We start from the raw sequence: 21,102 nt of genomic DNA, 5'->3' as shown, positions 1-21,102 counted from the left end.
TGATTGGATAAATTCACTTGCGTTGCCACTAGAGACGTAACGCAAGGACGTGATAAATCACAATCGATGGATTATTCGAACTGTCGGTTGTCATTGGTCCTTGCGTTGCTTCATAGCTTGAACAAATGCATTTAAAATTCTGAATGTAAATTACGATGGGGACATTAGGCCTACGTACTTGGATGAAACAGACATAAACAAAGTATAATATGTTTGACATTTCTACATTTTTATTGTAAATAATACAACTCGTAGTAATATACTGCAAAAACGAATGTTCTTCCTGTTTAAGGTATACGAATCAAGATTATTATACTGAAAAATTAAACAATATTTAATTTTAGTACCTTCCGTATATTTCTATACATACCTTGTGGTATACCTTCTGTTATAATAGTTATCTTATTAGATACTAACAGATTATAGCCAGCTATTTTTAAAATCAAATATGGTTTGCAGGAAACTTCTTTAACTAGTTGGGTCATCTGTCGATGTGTGTGTGGGTGTGTGATTAGGAGTAGCCAATCAGAGACAGACTTGTAGCGATGAGTAATTGTCATAATTGGCACGTGTCCCAATACAAAGATACATGAAATGCCGTACAAACCCTAAAACTGTACACGAATAAGGCTTGGTTCCCACTATAGGACACAGCGCAAGTAGTTTGGCGAATCACAATGCGTCGTGATTGGTCAATTTACTTGCGCTGCGCTTACGTCGTTGCGTTCTAGTGGGAACCAGGCTTATGCATGAATTCTTTGATATTATTTACATATACAGCATCTCATCTAAGGTCAAAATAATATTAAATAATTGTTGACAATTATAGACAACTGTGTCATGGATAAATTGTTTAGCTACAGAAAACAAAAAGAATTCCAATTACTTTCTTTAACAATAAGCCTAAGAAATAATCTATTTTAATTCGTATCACCGTATTGTTTCTAACAGTAAAAAGACAAAAGGTACGCGCGCGTACACAGGCTCGTGCGTCAACTTAATATTCTGGTGTCAAACCTAAACATAATACATCATCCAGGCCTGCTAGGCGTAGTAAAGGGATAGAAACATTATTCAGGCTATTTGAACATAATACCTGGGCAATAAGTAGAGAAAAATACAATACACTATTCACATTAAGCTAGATAGGCTAACATTTGGTATGTTATTTAAACGCAAGGCATAGGGGCCGTAAGTTACTAATAAATTCACATTAGATAGGTTATTTACTATTTGTACATGAAATACAAAAAAAAATAAAAAACAAAACAGCTCGAGCGTATTACACAAGGGCGCCACCAACAATAAGCAGTAATGTCACAAGAAGTAGAACTGGTCGAACATTCATACCTGCAAAGAAATTGATTTACTTATTTAGTGCATTGTTTTGTACAGTATATCGGAAACGCGGAAATGTTATTAAACGAGCTTGTATTGTAGGCCTACAACTTTTAAATACAATATCATGTTTAAAATGTCTATAAGAAATGAAAGAACTTACCCGCATTTTCGTCATAGAATGCTAAAAAAAAAAAATTATTAGTATGTTACAAAAAATATGATGTATGTTTGCTATCATTTTTATACGGTTTGTTGTCAGTAAATAACAAAAATTAAACAATAAAGTTGTAGTAGATAAATACATCGAATATATATCAATGATTTAAGTCAACGTAAATTAATAAAGCTTTGTTTCCACTAGCGACGCAACACAAGGACGCAACGCAACGCAAGTGATTTGACCAATCACAAGTGATGGATTATTCAAACAGTGGCTTGTTATTGGTCAACTCGCTTGCGTTGCGCGTTCGTGTTTGCGTTGCGCGTCTCTAGTGACGCATAATAGTAACTTACGTTTTCGGCTGTAAGCCGCTGTAGGGTTAATAGGATCTCTTCCGTATAGTATCTGATCAGTGAAGCGTCCACCAGCGCCGAACCCTGGTCTCCTTGTTGTCATTCCCGGTCCCATTCCAGGTTGAAAGCCAGTTCCTGGTCCAAAGTTTCCGGTTCCAGGGTTGAATCCACCAGGATTCATCCCGGTTCCAGGATTGAATCCACCAGGATTCATCCCGGTTCCAGGATTGAATCCACCAGGATTCATCCCGGTTCCAGGATTCATCCCACCTCCGGTTCCAGGTCCAAAGTTACCAGTTCCAGGTACTACACCTGGTCCAGTTCCAACACCCGGTCGATTTCCTACACCAGTTCCAGGATTCATCCCACCTGTTCCAGTACCAGGATTCATACCACCGCCAGTTCCAGGATTGAATCCACCGGTTCCAGTTCCAGGATTGAATCCACCGGTTCCGGTTCCAGGATTGAACCCGCCGGTTCCAGTTCCCGGATTCATTCCACCGCCAGTTCCAGGATTCATCCCACCGGTTCCGGTTCCAGGATTGAATCCACCGGTTCCAGGATTGAATCCACCAGTTCCAGGATTCATCCCACCGGTTCCGGTTCCAGGATTGAATCCACCGGTTCCAGGATTGAATCCACCAGTTCCAGGATTCATCCCACCGGTTCCAGGATTCATCCCACCGGTTCCAGGATTCATCCCTCCGGTTCCTGGATTGAATCCGCCAGTTCCAGGATTGAATCCACCGGTTCCAGGATTGAATCCACCGGTTCCAGGATTCATTCCACCGGTTCCGCCGCCTCCTGGTTGATTTGGGTTGTTTGGTGCTGTTGTTGGTCGTTGTGGTGGTTGCTGACCAGCTAAATATAATAGTTATGATGTTTAATAATGACAAGGAAAAGCATTACATCAAAAAGGTAGCAAATTTAAGATTAGTATAATATGTGGTTATTGAAATTACATTAACCAGGGAGTTGTTATTAGGTCTAATAACAACTCCCTGCATTAACTATTAATTAATAATGCGACATTTTATAGCGCTATTTCGTAAAAGCGCTTGATTGTTAAACATTATCTGGACTCTGGACAAGAGATATGCTAACCAAATCTTACTGTTAACGATGTTAATATAATGTCAACCAAACATAGAAAAAGCATGAAGAATTACATTAATAAAAACAAACAAATTGAAGATTTTTATATGTGGTTATATTGTTTATAAATGTCCTCTCGACGTTGCTATGCTAAATGATTTCATTTATACTTTTATTGTTATATGTTTTTGAGTTTTATATTGATATAAATGAATTCATACATTAAAAATAATAAGAAAAAGAAACTTACGCCGTAATACCTTGAGCATCGCTACACCCTCAATAGGTGCGTAACCGCGTTCTGTCACCTCACATACATACGTACCAGCGTCGTTAGTTTTAACCTGTCTTATCAACATATGCGCAACATTGGGCCCTTCAAAACGCATGCGATTGTTATTGTGGTTATTAACTCGGCCGTTTACCCTTGATAAGACGATTGTTTTTTGAAAGGATTGTGGTGTTGTTTTCTTGAACCATTTGATGTCCACCTCAGCGGATGGGGAAAATGAGCAGGACAGTTTAGCCTGTGCTCCGATTGCAACCGGTAGTTGAGGTCCAGTCACAAATACCTGAAGTCCAGTTGAAGGGTCTGCAATGTAAAAATAGTTTACTTAGATTTTAGCCTAGAAGGCATTCACACTCTGAAACACATATTTTCAGAGCTCCGGTGTTCTAAGACAAACATATTATTTCAACAACAAACCTCTAAAGGCTCTTTCACACCTGTTCCGGCACAGGTTCAAGCCCGACGCCGGCAAATCAAATCGTTTCACGATGTTCCACGCGGCTATGCGCCAATCGATATATGCGCGTAGCCGCTTGAAAACGCGTCATTGGCGTTCGAGCGCCGGAACAGAACCGATTCGGAACAGGTGTAAAAAACCTTCCTGGGTAATTATACGTCGAACGATTGATGTAAATCAATGATAATTATTCATATAATGATAATCTTACATGACAGACCTAAACTGATATTGAAAAAAAAAAACATGGTAAAATGTCAACTCCAAAACGCGCATAGTATTTCTCGGATTCACACAGCTACAAGATTATCATTCGGTTGAGTCATATAATGTCAAATTGAATTGCCTGGTTGACTTGGACTGTACCATTATGGAGACGGGATACGGTGGTACTATCAAGGATTTGTCAAATCCTTTTCAACAGTGCCAACGTTTTTAACATGTTGTAGAAACAATATATAAAAGTTTGCAAATGTTTTATATACATAATCAGATAATACAATGAGAGTAGAGATATATCAACAATACTCTTTTCGACATTGACTGTGTGCTAATCAACGCTTTTGATTAGAGCTTTACTTTCTCATTCTCAAAAAAAAACTATGGTTCCCCGTGGGCGTGGTTTTTTAAATAGTGAGTTTTAAAGGGATTTTTAAAGTTATTACATTGTGTATTCATGTTTTACCGTTGCTGACATGAAACAGCCTCAAAGTATATTGCTTCTATACATGACACCGTGATTGAACAGACCGGTTTAACGAATTTAGGAAGAAATTAGTTAAATTGATAATTTGACTTCCAGTTTCCTGTTGCTATTTATAGTAAAAGTTTATGACTGTATCATTATAAAAGGAATTGTATTTTTGTAATAATTTACAGGTAGTGTAGGCCTTTATAGATAACAAAACGTTGTTTTAAAGAGGCAAGGTAGAATTTATACGAGTACTATTATACTTCTTTAATTAGTTTTTTTGATAATTTAAGGCAACTTATCAGAACAGTATTAGAAAATATTGCACTTTATTTTGAGGTAAACTATTTCAAACAATATTTACAGTAAGTAAATTTGATAGATTGAAGTCTACACCAGAAAACTTTAGTTTGCAAACTCGAGTAATGAAAGGTTTTCCATAGTTTGACAAACTTTGGAAAAATGCAGAAAACATTTAGTTTGCCAAAAATATGTCTACACTAACAAAGTCAGTTTTAACATTTACTGAGTGATAAGTTATCAAACTGCAGAAGTTTACAAACACACATTCGGTAAAGTTTACTGATTTTGTTTAAATCTACTGGAGTTTTAGCTAAACTTTAGTTTAAAATCTCGTGTAAACGTCGAGTTTGCAAACAACAATTTTATAAAGTTTGCCGGGTAGGATACAGACTATAATGTTATATGTTAATGTTATATGGATAATTAATTAACTTTAGTTGAAAGGACGCATCAAAATTAAGATTTTAAAAATTAAAATTTCATTATATTACACTTTCAGTAATTCTAAATAATATTGTAGCCATTAATGATTGGAATTAAGGAATGTAATTTATATTGCATTAAATGCCTGTGAAGATATTTTCTGCTTAGTAACTTTTTGCAGATAAAGGCGTTGGCAATTAGGTCAATGCATTTAATTGACATCTGGTGTTTAAAAATAAAACAAAAACTTACCGATTAGAATCGCTACAAATGCAGCAAACAGTAACTGCAAAACGATGTTCATTTTGCAGGTTTTAGCTGGTAACTTTCGCAGTTTTAACTTCTAAGAGTTAGAACTTTCGCAGTTATAGCAAGTACGGTGTAGTCCACTTGAAGGAATGATTCGACTGGTTGCGATTCTAACAAACTTAATTTAACATGAGCAATGCAGGAAACACGAATATGACTCATATTTATCTGCCGGTCCAATGTGTGACATGTATTTTTAGTATCTACAAATTTAAATCTTTAATAAAAGAACAAAGCGAACGGAAAATGGAAACCAAAGGAAATCAATTAGCATAAAATAACCTTTATTAATGGGAAGTATTGGAATTGGAACAATATTCAACATTTGCTAAACTATAGTCACACCCTTTATGAATACTTGCTCTAATTGGATACGGATGCCAATGGAATACAAATTACTCTACCGGCCGCTATAAGTTCCGACACAACTTTTTTTAATTGGTGATTCAGAGGCATATTTCTATTTCGTGTGCACCAAAGCTGAGCGTTTCGTTTCCATTTTTTGTTCGTCATTCCCCTTATGTTTGTATTTTAGAAACGGCTCGAGACATATATAGTCATGGTTTTCTTTCGTCTACAATGTGTGCAATCTAGAGTTTTTATAGAAACGTTTTCCAAAGTTCGCCAGTGCAAACCAGTTGTTAAAAAAAAAACGTCAGAAAACTAATTTGCAGAAGTATAGCCTACACTAGCAAACTTTAGTGTCCAACTTGAAATTTGCACAAAAAAAGGAATAAAAAATCGGTAAAGTTTCTAGTGTGGAACAGTGACAAACTTCGACAAACTGTAGAAAACGAATTTGCAAAAAAAAAAAAATCATCCGTACAATTTTTCTAGTGTTGACCAGTTGACAAACTTACACAAGCAAACTTTAGTTTGCAACTCAAAATTTTGAAAAAAAAAAATCGGTAAAGTTTTCTAGTGTGGACCAAACCTCGGAAAACTGTAGAAAACAAATTTGAACAAATTTGCAAACAAAAATTCGGTAAAATTTACTAGATTTTGTTTAAACCTACTGGAGTTCTAGGTAATGTTAATGTTTCAACTAAAAACTACTTTATTACATTATGTAGCTTTAGGTTTAAGAAAACTTTTTAAATGATAAGGTAAAGATTTGAACTCATAACTGCATTGGTGAGCAGGTTCACATCGTAGCGCTGCAAGCAAACCTTGAATATGTAGCAGACATGTCGGAATACTAGGTCTCGTGGGGGATTGCCTTCTTATGACTGTACTGACTGGAAATACCAATTACTTCAAATCGCAGTTTTATCTTAAAACTTGTGCGTATCTCCCTTTAGACCGAGAGGTCATGTATACTGTTAATGCCGGGATGTTATTATCAGGGGTTTGTGAGGAAGCATGTTATCCCCTTTCAATGACTGCTGGCTGAGCTGTCAAGAATTAATAGCTTATTGTATGCCTGCTTGTACGCGGCAGTGGACATGTCAAACTGTGCTGGATGAACATTATGATGTTTTTTCTTTTGCATAATATGTGGTAGGCCTGTGGGTTGGGATATTTTCTGGTAGAAACTCGCGTGGAATTTAAACGGTGCGTGTAGCCCCACAGGCGAACTAGTACAGGGCAGCATGCACCTACAATGTTGTTGGCGTTCCATACCTAAATCACGATATCATCATCATCATCATCATTATCATAATACAGCAACATCGCTTAGGCCTGTACCAAGAGTCTTATAAAAGGACAAAATAATTGTTAAATTGAACCAAAAACCATTGTCTGACGTACAGACAATTATTTTTTTTTATAATTACATTTTTTTTTCAAGTAATAAATTTTTTTCCGATCCAGTTTTTGGTCAAACTTAATCACCATTATGTGGAATTAAAATGGCATATTTAAGAAAATTATTTGTTCAGAGGGGACAATATATCTTTAAGAAAAGTATATGAAAAGACAAAAAACATAATATTCGATTGGACAGCAATGGTAATTGACGCTTATCCATTCCATCGCGTCGTCTACGTCGTTTCTCGATAATTATTCATATCAGAAAGTCAGCCTTTACTAAATCAATAATTGCTATTTACATTATTTCAAATCAAATGTCAGAATCAATTCGTATAATATTATTTTTACTTTTTACTCTTCATAATTTTTCACCAATCTTGTACAATTAAACAGCGCCCTCAGTTGAGAGTATCACCGGTGAATTGACTGTTTCTCCTACATTTGAGTATTGGAAAGCGAAGTATGTGAACGTTAGGAAATTTACGACTCGTTCTCTACGCTGCCGGTCGTCGTGATCATGTTAAATGGTTTGCCTCGCTAGCTCTCCTCGGAATTACTAGGCTGCTACGATGCGCACTATACGCTGTATACATTACTAGGCTACAATGCGCACGATACGCTTTATACATTACGGATTAGAAGTGTGCTGACCTTTTGTTGTTGTTTTTTGTGTGAAAACGTGTATTTAAGCAAGATGGCACACGTAATGTAAGTTGATTATCATCAGAATGTATTCTTCTTATTCTCAGTAGTATGTAGTTATTGCACTAGCTCACCTACCTGTCGGGTTCATGAAATCTGAATGTATATATATTTACATGCTCTAACATAATGCGATGCATGTGTATTTCGTTACGATATTTTCAATGTAGTCCATCTTTACCAATATTGTTTGTACAATTATCGTCAGTTTGTATAACTGACACTAATTGACGTCTTATATTTGTGCATATCAATGTAAATAATTTATGAAATATAATTTGGCATTATCATCGTCGAGTTGCGTGGAAATCGGCATAGGTAGTACAATACAATACTCCTATTCAACGACCCATAGTTCGGTTGGATACAAGTCTTCTTAAGATCCAAGTGAGTACTTTAAATACTACAGTGCTTTCTCCGGTGTACTGGTCCATCGTTCGTGGCTGCTGTGAGTCTATAGAGGACCTAATCAAAATTGCCTAAATTGTGGATGAATGTTATTACAAATACAAGAGTAATTTTTTATGCTAGATGTCTTCTGAAAAAAGCCAGTGGCTATCAAAGATGATCATTTTCATCCGGCCTCTAGATAGTATGTTCCAGTTGATGCGCAGCGGTCGGCGATTTCGTTCTATTAAGGCCAATAAGGCACGATTTACAAATAGTTTCTTTCCAGGATCTATTAGAGCCTTAAATATGATGTAGACTTTTTTTTTTGTAATGTTTTTGTTTTTGAGTTCGTGTTGTGTCCGTTGGATATTGTGCTCCGCCAACAGAGCAAACAGAATTTCTATGTTTTTCCTAAAACAAATGATAATAAATGATACTTGACTTGACTTGATTTGACTTATTGTACCTAAAATAATACTATTTCCACACCTTGTCGTGTATTACTTATTTGTGTGCTTTGTAGGTTGTTACCAGCCCAATTTAGTTTAAGATAGCAGATTAATTTCTAATATTGATATCCTCAGTGTATGCTTCACTCGTCAAGCGCGCGTTCTCATCGTGTCCCGAGAGATGCAGAAAATTTCTCAATTTCTCACCGTGACTTAACGGTTACGGAACACTCTACACACGCCTAGGTTGAAATCAAAGTGTGATTGAAAAATACTTAAATTGCCTTATACCGTAAACACATTAAGGAGAGCTGTTTATATAGGTTAAAACGATTAATAAAATATTTTAACTAAAAATAGCCTTTGTAAGAAATAAGACGTTTTTAACGGTCTGTTCACACTGGGATAAATCGACGCGTTTGCATTTATCACAGCTGAACTCGACGTAAACATGTTTATTTTACTATTGTAACTATTCATTGTGTATACAAATGGAATACAACAAAAGCAAGTATGATGAATAATGTTAATGTATTAAAACACAACCACAATATAAGAAAGCATATAAACATAATTAAGTAGTACTGTAGTTGTAGAGATGTTTTCAGTTTTCTTATAAACGCTCTGTCTACACTATCAAACTAGTTCTAAAAAAAGGGTCTGATGTGGGCAAATATGGTAGTAATATACCTTAATATGGTAGTGATATGACATCATCATGTCCATATATGGGCACATCACATTTTTTTTGTCACATAAAGTTTGATAGTGTAGACAGAGCTTTATAATATTACATTGTTTACTTAGTAAGTAATAGGCATTCAATTAACACATTAAATATACGACTGTAGTCAAGCTTACAGTTGGCGTTAATGGGTAATAATTGTTTACTTGCTGTAAGGAACGTCAACGTACGCAAACGCTATCTCCACGTATGCCATTATCATAGCATAGGCAAATGCTGTAATACAGTGTCAGATATGTGTCATATGTGACGCCTGTTGTTGAAGGTAGTTTGCGTATGGTCTATGTAGTAGGAACGGTATTACAGAATTTACCCATGAATTGAACAAATTATTATTGATAAGATCGTAAAGTACTACAGTACTACTAAGTATCCGCCATGTGTCGTGTTAAATATTGTTCCATAGTATCTCATTGAGAGTCTCTTGTACCTATTCTGTCTTACGTACCATACTTTAAACTTTATCGACCAATCATGATCAACTAAAGGTATTGTGTATTGTGGCTCTCTCTATGAATGGGACTGATTGAATCTGATGGAGATGGGCCTCCCTTCCTTTGTGTGTCCATCAGCTAGTTGGGCCTCTCTCCCTTTGTGTGTCCACCATGACTTAAGCTTGGTTCCCACTAGAACGTAACGCAAGGACGTAAACGCAACGCAAGCGTTTTAACCAATGACAAGCGAAGTTATAGACAGTTAAAGCCATCGCTTGTGATTGGTCAATTCACTTGTGTTGCGTTACGCCCTTGCGTTGCGTCGCTGGTGGGAACCACGCTTTAGAATGTGTTACGTTGGTCTGAGTAGGTTGTATTGGCCATTGACCTTATGAATACCAATAGGCCTATACCTTTACGTGAAAAGGTATACCTTTTCCATTTTACTCCAGCCGTAGTTTAGTCACGTAGTCGAGCATGTACTTTATCCTATTTATATACTGTTACACCGAGTTCAATGCATTCTGAAGATTAAAGAGATGGTTTGGTCGACATTTTACAATTTGTCTTTTCTTTTGTAGGGTTTACGTCATTTTTCTTAGTTTTCATGATAGATTAAAGTAGTGCATATATAATTTCTTCTTCCGTTGTATCGTGGGAGGCTTGTATTATACAAATATTGCCTGCTTAGAGGTGAAATATAAGATTTGACATCCCTAAGGAAATGATATTGTATAACATATTTTTATTACAGAAATGATTGTATTTATACAAATGGTTTTGTATTTTGAATACGCGCGTCGTGAGACGTACATTGTCATTTATTATTAATAAGTGTCAACTAAGGTATCTTGACTTAACAATATTGATTGTAACTCAAGCTAGCCTTTGTTATCATTATTAAAGTGATTTTTATATAAACGAACTATGAGTACCTCGCAAAATCGATTCCTTAGCGCTGGCTGTGTGTCCTGGCGTGGTGCTTGACTTTTACGTCATAGACGCTGTGTGGACACACATGCTGAACTTTTGTGTGTGAAATGGCATGTTTGACATTATATACCTCATAAACTATATTTAGAGTATTTTTTACTTTATTCTCCATAGGCGCTGTGTGAACGAACACTCCGCGCTGCTGCGATGCTATACTTTATACCTCCTGTCAGTTTTCATGGTTTTTGAAATGTATAATTCTTATGAATTATAAATGCCATTATTTTAATTTTGATAACACGCAGAGTAGCCTTGGAAACACCAGGGAATTCTTGTGCGCTTGCGCCGATTAAGAGTTCGAAACATGTATTGGTAATCGGAATGGTGAGGAGTCCGAGTGGGCAAGACGGGAACCACTTTGAAATGACTATAGTTCTTCGTATTATGTTTAGTGACGCAATAACTTCAAGCTCATACAGTACTTCTTAAATAGACAATTAAATTTAGAAGGACGCTTTCTAAAAAATGAAATAAGAATCTTTAGATTATTGTCAGCACTTCACAAATAAAGCTCATATTAATGTGATGACGGTTTATTGTATGATAATGGATTATTTTCTACTTTAGAATTATTTTGAAGGTCTGTAGAAATACCTGCTTCAGGTTGAATTGTTGTTTCTGATACCAAGGTTCTGGGTTCAATTCGTCTTGTAATCTGCTTTCTTTTTTTGGGTCTTAGTCTCTAAGCCAGACTGGATTTAGCTTATTAAGTATACGAGCCTAACGGATTTTCTATACTGAGTTGGTGTCCTCGACGATTCTCTAAATTGTTCTTATCAAAATCTATGTTGCTTCGCTTCTAAACACATTATTATGATGTATCGTGTATAAGCAATTTTGTTAGTCATTTATTTCATGTCTTAATGTTTCTTCATTGTCTTGTATATTGTAACAGCCTTGATGTTCTTTTTAGTTTTTTGTCAAGATGTTATTTCTTTCATGTTTTCCTTCTGAGTATAAATGATGTGTATAATACTTTTCTTAAATAGATATTATTATTACAGTGTGGACAATACCACTTTGTTATTCCTACGATAAACCACACGCCCTATTCGTTTTCTATAACCTATTTCTTTATTTTAATATTGAAAATTCACTTATTATTAAATTATTTGTCACGTATATTAATTTATGCTTGTAATTTATACAGAAAACAATATTTAGCATAATTAAATATAGTAATATTATATAAATACCTTGGTCGTATATGATATATTTCCAGCTTACAATGTACGTAGTAATTTTAGCCTTTGACATATTTCTGGCGTATGTGGTACACGTGCTGCCGACCAATATCATACACATAATATCTAACTTTAGATTGGTTACCACTTGGACACAACGCAATGAGGTACGCACAGCGCAGGTAATTTGACCAATCACTAGCAACCGTTCAGTCCTTCGCTTGTGATTGGTCAATTTTCCTGCGTTGTATCCTTGTATTGGGAACCAAGGTGGTTACTGCAACATGTTCCAAAAGTTTCTATTCACCTATGTGTATCTAGGCAATAATCAATGTACATAGTATCATACACAATTTCTAAATACAGTGTCACATGTGACATTACTTTTACCCTTGGCCTAAACAATAATTCATGTGACGAAATGTGACGGTGTATCACAGAATATTCCGTAGATACAGTATGCTTACTGAACTAATGAATGATGTAGATCTACAATACAGAGAATTGTTTTAACAATATTTAAAAATATGTTAATTTATAGAACTAACGGAAAGTTCTCCTAATTAAATTAAAAATACAAAACTAATTAAACATAATCCTAGTAATTGGTCCAAGATTCAATTTCGTCATTACGTCATCACCAGGATGATATAATGTCATTACGTCATCACCAGGATGATGTGTACCCGATTCTTAGTGCTGTATCTCCACATACGACAGTATTTGCCCAGTATCATAGGAATTTTAATCATATCAATATCTCATTTGGGTGTCATGTGATGCCTGTAGGCCTATCATGTAAGGTAGTTAAGGGTTAGATGGTCTTGATAGGCATACTAGGCGTAACATGTGACGAACATGTGATGCTGTATTACTGAATATTCCTATGATACTGAAGAAATCTAGATACAGTACCGATAATCGGTTTAATATTCCTTTTCCTATTTTTGTATTTGAAAAAAAAAGATAAAGAAAAATAAAATGATGAAACGCGATGACGTCATTGAAAATAATCGTAAAACCCTAAAATTAGTATTATATTAAACAAATCATTTATTGTAATGTGATTAAAATGTATATAAATATAGTAAGCTTAAAATAGGAAAAGAGAATAGAAGACATGAGAGAAGATGATATGCTATAATAGTATTCACAAGCGAATAATCTGTTTTCATATAATTCAATCTGGACTCTATCGTATGCTAATCATAGTCAAACGCCTGATTAATGTATATATTTAGGCAGGTAGTGTTTGTTGAGAGGGTGAACATAATGATCTCAGATGTTTAACAGGGAAGGGTGTTTAAATATGCATCGTTTACTCTGCAGTATCGGACGTCGCTAACATCGATCCAACAACCATCTCGTTTCCTGCTGCTGATTAGAAAGATGGGTTGCCAGGTTCTTCATTCAAATGTGAGAGAATTCATGAATACCAACAAAATATACATTAATATGCAATGATGAAATTGAATGCGTTCAATTGCTCGTCTGCGCATGCGTGTTGTTTCTATTGCTATTCAGGTATATGGAGCATAAAAGCACATTAAAACCTTCCGTATTTTTTATAGCATTTATCTCGTTTTTATTAGTCGTAAAAGACGGCAATTGTTAGAATTATGTTTTATCATTACATAATTTCAAAGAGGTCATAAGCATTCCGATGTAAGATAAAGACATACATTAGTATTAATGTAAAGTTAATAGTGTGGTGTAAATGGACATGTCGTCTCTGGAAATACCGGATGCAGGTACAGTATCGTGTTTTTGTAGTACAGTATCGTGAATCGTGCAGTAGTACCGTGGGTTGATACAGTACCGTGTTCTGTCGTCACCGTGTGTCGTTGCACTACCGTATCGGCGCAGTACCGTGTTTCTGTAGAACAGTACTGTGTGTCGATACAGTACCGTGTTTCTGTAGCACAGTATTGTGTCGGTGCAGTACCGTGTGTCGGTACAGCACCGTGTGTGTATCGCATAATAAATGAATAATAGGCCTAGATCGCTGTATCACAGTTGAAAGCTTGTTTGAAATGTTTTCTATGACCATGGATAAACTACCCCGCTGTTGCTACTGCAGTCCGCATCAAACAAATTCATTAATGTGAATAAAGATGTTTGCATAATGATGATAAGTGTAGTTTTAACAATCTGCAGGACGAGTACGCATCCGTAATGGACATATTTACGCATAGATAACTTCCTCATAGCTGACTGGTATAATAGGCCTACATTTTAATACGCATATGCAGTCTCTTAATAAAACATAAGCGACGTCTAAACACTTAATTTAACAGCATTGAACTGAATATATCCAGGCATAAATTTGCTGCATAGCATGCAGTGTATTTTTTTTGTTGCATTTCTGTTGCGTAATGATTCTCTAGCGACATCACAGGAATAATATTCCGTTTTATAGTTTTTTTGTTTGTATATATAGTAGCTGGGGAATTGGATGATCCTGCCTCATGTTATTTTGGATTTGTGCGTCGTAGCTCATATTATGCCAAATAGATGTGTGTAAGAACGGAGGCTATAATGTGCTCATCCCTTAGTTTACATATACAATTACCCCAATGAAATTAAGATATTTGCGCTATCCACAGTACAGGTAAATTAGTTTGATTACATTTCATCTGGAAAATCGTCACGAGCGAAAGTAAACAAAGATTTCAAACCATGAGTACACATTATGCATATGCTAAATTAGGATTGTTTACAACTCGTCACGGTTAAGAAGGTATTTTCACACAGATCATGAGGAAGTTTTATGATTATGCATACAGAGTAGCCAAACAAGCGCGTTTCATTATGGGATATGTTTTGATTGAAAACTTTGACTGGAAGTCAAAGTTATTTTTTTAACAAAAAAACATCTGTATTTCAGTTAAATTTTTTTTTTTTTTCCAAAAATTTTTGGTGATAGTTAATAACTATTATGATACTTCAAAATGACCCACCTTTTTTCGAAATCTTTTATTTTTTATTTTTTTGGAATTAGTCAAAGGGACAATACATCTTTAAGGAGATTATCAAATGATCGGAATACATGTGATTGTCTGATATTCAATTCTTGTTATATAGTTATATAATGTATATAAAATCCTGTTTTTATAAATACGTATATTTTAAATTGTTGACAGATAAAATGAAGCCCTCGTTGGGTATTTGTTGGGCACAGGAATGGTCACCACTAATCGCCGCTTTAGTTATTCATACGTTTAAGGGTTGCAGACAATATTCAATAGAAGAATAAAATAATAAACATAACATGAGGACTCAACTTATATACTTAATCCTCTTTCCCACTTAAAGTTTGGTTTACTCTTGGCGCACCGCAAGCAATTTGACCAATCACGACGCGATAGATCATCCGAACTGTCGCTTGTTATTGGTCAATTCGTTGCGTCCGATCCGAGGGTGAATGAAACTTCTGCTGCATGATGAGCAAGGCCGGTTATTCAAATCTCAAACTGGGTAAAGTACTCGCAATTAATGATCGTTCCTAAACCAGGGGATCCTTCCTCCGTTTCTTGCCGAGTTTTACTCATATTTGTATGACGGAAGGGATCTTACTCTCAATTCCAATACCAACCCAACTCATTTTTACCACTCCTAATTTACATATTATACTTTACTATTATGTATACTGTCCTATATAGGCGAAAATTGTAATTAATTTCTTTTCAGAGATAACAATTCCAAAAATTTCATTTTAACATTTTCGATATGTAAGGGAAACATTATGACTTCCAAATATTATTAAATATAATAACGATTTTTTTTTGCCCACAGTGCTGCCTCGAAATACCGAAAAGCTGCATCTCGGAAGCCGAAATACTGCAGGCCTAGCGCTTACATGACAGTTAGAGATACACAACGGTAAGTATACACATTCACAGAATAATAATGAGATAGATATAGTTATCGTCTGCAGATGTATTAAATACGTTTTTGGTTAATTGACTTTTTCCACCAATGCGTGATGATCTCTGTATTCTATAGCATTTCGTGGTTCAACCGCCAACAATTGTCATGTTGGTTTTTTAGTAAAACTAAACAAATTTGTATTTGTGTTGTTTGTAAGTAGATTATGATTGTGATAAATGATGACTATGCGTGCGTGTGTAAACGCTTTGTTTCATTTGTGAACGTTCAAGAACGACAAGCTCCCCTTCTTCTTCCCATCATGCATACCAGTGTTGATTTTTCCCTCTAGCCATTCAGGCTATACTAATTACGTATTCAGAATAGATTTGAACATGTAATATCACCTGCAATAAAAAGAAATCATTAGAATAACACACACCGTTAGTAAGCCAGCTCATCTACCTAATCGACGACGTATACCCGATGACCTCATCTTCGGGTTTTCTCGGGTATTCGTTCCACCAGCATCGTTTTATGTAATATTTATATATTCTATTAATAGAGAAATTCAAACGCGTTTTGCTACGTATCATGCAAACGCGTTGGATGTGTATGTTGACGCGTAAGCATTTTATGCGTTTACACATTCAAGATAATATTACACGTATCTATAAAGTTAAATGTCAACAATATCTTTTGACATTATGTTAATTCATCAATCTAAAGTACACCAATGTCTGGGTAAATCTCGGTGATACATTGCGCATGCGTACCTATTGGTTTTTGAAACACTTTTTAGGTTGATGACTTTTAGTCATTATTATGTAAATATATTAAAGTGGTTTGATGCAACATTTAGACGAAGGAGAATGTTTCCTTTAGTTGCCAATCAAAGAAACCCATTGGCATCCGGGCATTATCCTTTGCGACAGTCGCTAACGAGTGGTGTACAGAATCAATGCTATTAAGTGACAGTTTGCGTATTGTACACTCTTACGGTGTAGGCTCGTATTTCGAATGGAAGTGGAACATTAAACATGTTTACTGAAGAATTAGTACTTAGTGCTAAATAGCAGATACAGAAATGAGAACGCTTCGAGCAGTGTATAAGATGTTTGGGAGTGAGATTGTGTGTAGTACTTATTAGGATGATGTGTAAGACAACACGTTGTTCATCTTCTTTATCACAAGTCCTGTCATCATCATCAATTCCCTATAATCTTCCTCTCGTTATTCTCCTACTTAGCAGCAACACATTTTGTTTATAATTATCAACTGTCATCATCTTCATTTCCTAGTAATTATCATCAACATCATCGTCATTACTATAATCATCATCACATACTCATAATTTACCCTCATCCTTCTATTCTCTTTCTTCCTCCAACTCATCCTTGTCATCATGATCATCGTCATCATCATTTTCATCATCATCATCATTTATATCGTCATCATCATCATCATCATCATCGTCATCAACATCATCATCATTTCGCCTAATTTTAATTACCATTCTCCTCCTTATCATCATCATAGTCTTATAGCCTATTCTTTATTAGCATTGTCTCTTCCTTCCTCAAACTTATCCTTGTCATCATAATCATCGTCATCATCATTTTCATCATCATCATCATCGATCGGGAGGGAATGGTTTGACATATTTTTTGGATCTTGGTGACACAATAACCGACAAAATTCATCATCATCATGATTCCTCCATAAATAAAACATAATATTTACGTTCACAAACCGTATTACAACGATTAAGTAAAGTGTGCATTGCCTAACCCCCACACATACCGTCACTTGTTAAATATGGAACGCGAGTAATGACAATAACGTAAGCGTAATAACTCAAACTGAGAGCGTTGTTGAACCACTTTGAATTGCTCTCCCGCTGCTGGTTATACTGTACATTTAATCTAACCTATAAACAAGTGTCTAGTTAGACAAGTAGGCTAGGCCTATTGTTTTTTAAAAATTGATTATGAAAAAAAAATGTCTGCTATTCAATTTTTTTTGGGTAAATTAACCCAGAAATGTTTCCATTGGTAAGAACATACGCTATACCTGTACGCCTTGCTAGCTATCAATCAACTTAAATTAGACTAATTGCAGCCAAAAGCGGTTTCATATTTCGTCACAGAATTCTCATCTAATTTTGTATTCATGTAAATGGATTTAGAAAACATTAATTTAAAGTAAACTACAGTATATGTTTTGGTCAACATGAGGTATTTGTCGACATATATCACAGTTGAAGTAACAAAAAGCAGATGGCAAATGTAGTAGGCCTACCAAACTTCAAGAGTGAAATTTGAGAAGACGGTCATTTCAGAAGAAGTTGCATGTTTTAGACCATATTTTCTCTAAAGATTGTTTTTAGTCTTATTAGTTTTTATACTATCAAACTTTATGTGACAACACAATGTGATGTGCCCATATATGGACATGAAAATGCTATACCACTACCATATTTTGACATATCACTACCATATTTGCACATCACTCTTTTTTTTATAAAACTAGTTTTATAGTGTAGACAGAGCTTCAGTCTGGTAATAAATTTCTATTTTGGCAATGTGCGGCCGACGCATGAGTGTAACAGAGTTCCATGATGAAACGTTAACGTCAAATTACACAGGCCTTATCTCTCTTCCACACATGGCAGAATTTCTGCAGCATGTGGTGTAAATAATGGTCTGAAAGTAATGTAGTATGTCCAAACTTATATAACAAGTTATCAAAGCGTTTAAAGATTCAATCTACTGATAAAAGGCGCAAAATCAGCAATCACGTGATGACAAACGGACGATCTTGCAAAATGCATTAGTCTCTCCCTCCTCCTGCTCTCTTCAGACCAGTGGTGAATGGTGATCACAAAGGCGAATAATCGTTCATTATCACGTAATTGGATCTTGATTTGATTAGGAATTTAAGAACTTACTTAACTGTAGATGGGTTCAAGCTAATTATGATTGATACTAAACTATCTATTAGCATTGTTCTCAACAATAGCTACTGTAATGTATTGCTCTATCGGATTAGATCATTTATAACAGTAATTCGAATATAAATGCTGATTTTATTAACACATTGTCGTGATCGTTTGGATCGATGGAGAAGCGCGCTTAACAATAGGCAGACATTTTTTATATAGAATGATAATATAAAGTTGACTACAGTATTGAAGTAGAACGAATGCAGGTGATATATGATATAGGCCTACTTGCCTACACATCATAGGATCGATCCCTGGTTCAAATAATAATAAGCAGTTTTTTTGCCACTCCCAAACGTGTGTTTGTATACCGCAAACGATGTACACACTTTATTTTGATCGTCTGCTTCAGCGATCGTCTGCTGCTTCACCAATCATCTGCTTCAGCGGTCGTCTGCTACAGCGATCGTCTGCTGTTTCACCGATCGCCTGCTTCAGCAATCGTCCGCTTAAGCGATCGTCTGCTTCACCGGTCGTTTGCTTCACCAATCGTCTTTTTCACCGGTCGTCTGCTTTACCGATCGTCTGCTTGGTCTGATAGCGTTCTGATTCTGTTCTGGTTTTTTTGTAATTACAAAGGTATTATATACATTACAGTGAAATGTAATTGTAATAATATATAGAATACAGTATATAGGTTAAGTTAAAATGTTCTTCCTACAAACAATCCTACAATTTTATATTTGTTATAATGTTATTGAATTTGAAAATAATCTTGATTAATTAAGTAATATTTATAAATTAGTCATGTGTGATCACGTGTAAAGTCATTAACCATGATCTTCAATTAGATGAACATTTGAAAACATATTAATGTATAGTCTGCCGCGCGCGCGCACCACCAGCTTCAGACAATCGGTGGACAATTTTAACGGATAGTTTCATTCATATAATTTGGCGCACGGTTGAATAATAGATTTTGTTTCTTATTTCTTGTAGTAGACTTATCCTAAAATGCGTTGAATAATTCACGTATCTCTACCCTTGAGCTTTATATCGATTGCAAGTGGAATATTTTTAGAGAAAATTCAAACAATTTATTGAAGAATATTCGTATGCTTTTGTACATTTTTAAAGAATATTTTAGGATATTTCAGGAAAAGAAAGATAGCATCCCCGTGTTGCTTTCAACTTTATCATATCGCTTGTCTAAGAGGGCTGAGTAAAGTGGACCATGAGACCATTGTGGGACATGGGCATGTATGGGACTCCACGTGGGCCAGTATGGGACGCTACATGGGCCTGTATGGGACGCCACATGGGCCTGTTTTCGGAGCACATGAAAGGGTGCTACCTTCCGTTCTGTCATATGAACGTACGTTATTATTTTTTTTTTATGTGGGATCATCCCACTTTTATTTCAAACAAACATCATATAAGAACGGTAGGCCTAATATATATTTATGCAATTGCATTTTTGTTATCTGTATTATTCACCATAGTTATTTTCTATTTTTTATACATGTCATCATCGATGCATTTCATTTCTTTTATAATCTTATATATTAATTATACTTATATTCTTGGTACATACATTATCAATTAACAAAGTATTTTTCTCTTTTTAACAATTTTTATCTTTTTAATTCTTGAATTAGTTTTTATACATGTTAACTGCGTTATCAATTATTAACAAACATTTTTTTTTTCTTTGAACAATTTTTTCATAAATACAAATAAGATGCGTTTTTATCTTTAATTAATTAATACATAAATCCTTAATTCATTTCCTTTCTTTTATAATCTTATACATTAACTATACTTATATGTTTTTTATACATACATTATCAATTAACAAAAATTGTTTTCTCTTTTTAATTCTTGCTTTGCTTGAAAATAAATACAAATTAAAATGCGTTTTTATCTTTAATTAAACCGTTTTGGTATTGCTTTCATAATAGAGTTAACGTTGTAATATTATTCTTTGAAATAATGCAGCAAAATAAAAGGTATATAGTTTAAAGTACACTCAAATAGGTCACGACCAACAGATAGTATAAATTCATTCTTTTTTTTTCTCAAATACAGTATGTCTATATTTTTAATAATCAAATTAACATATTTTTCTTAATTTTCAATTTGTTTTGGGGGTGTTTCTTTCTTTGTTTACATTCATAATTTCTTTCTAAATTAGACATACAAACACATATAGGTCGAT

General features: G+C 35.0%; 2 protein-coding genes across 2 annotated transcripts in view; one reads left to right on the top strand and one right to left on the bottom strand.

Annotated features, from left to right (window-relative positions):
- Positions 1-228: 228 nt before the first annotated feature.
- Positions 229-5,507, bottom strand: LOC140057180 (uncharacterized). The gene is made up of 5 exons (XM_072102736.1): positions 5,365-5,507; positions 3,200-3,541; positions 1,855-2,715; positions 1,502-1,522; positions 229-1,350 (listed from the first exon to the last, which is right to left on the bottom strand). The coding sequence occupies exons 1-5, from the start codon at positions 5,414-5,416 to the stop codon at positions 1,283-1,285; spliced, it is 1,344 nt and encodes a 447-aa protein (XP_071958837.1). The 5' UTR covers positions 5,417-5,507; the 3' UTR covers positions 229-1,282.
- Positions 5,508-7,638: 2,131 nt separating this feature from the next.
- Positions 7,639-21,102, top strand: part of LOC140057815 (potassium voltage-gated channel unc-103-like) — a 57,224-nt gene continuing 43,760 nt past the window's right edge. Inside the window, exons 1-2 of the mRNA XM_072103561.1 lie at positions 7,639-7,884; positions 15,869-15,955. Coding sequence (XP_071959662.1) covers positions 7,871-7,884; positions 15,869-15,955 — 101 coding nt within the window. The 5' untranslated portion in view covers positions 7,639-7,870. The remainder of the gene's footprint in view (positions 7,885-15,868; positions 15,956-21,102) is intronic.

Source organism: Antedon mediterranea, chromosome 8 (assembly GCF_964355755.1).
Source record: "Antedon mediterranea chromosome 8, ecAntMedi1.1, whole genome shotgun sequence".
NCBI lineage: Eukaryota > Metazoa > Echinodermata > Crinoidea > Comatulida > Antedonidae > Antedon > Antedon mediterranea.
Note: the sequence above shows the minus strand (reverse complement) of the source record. Positions and strands in the feature narration are given on the sequence as shown.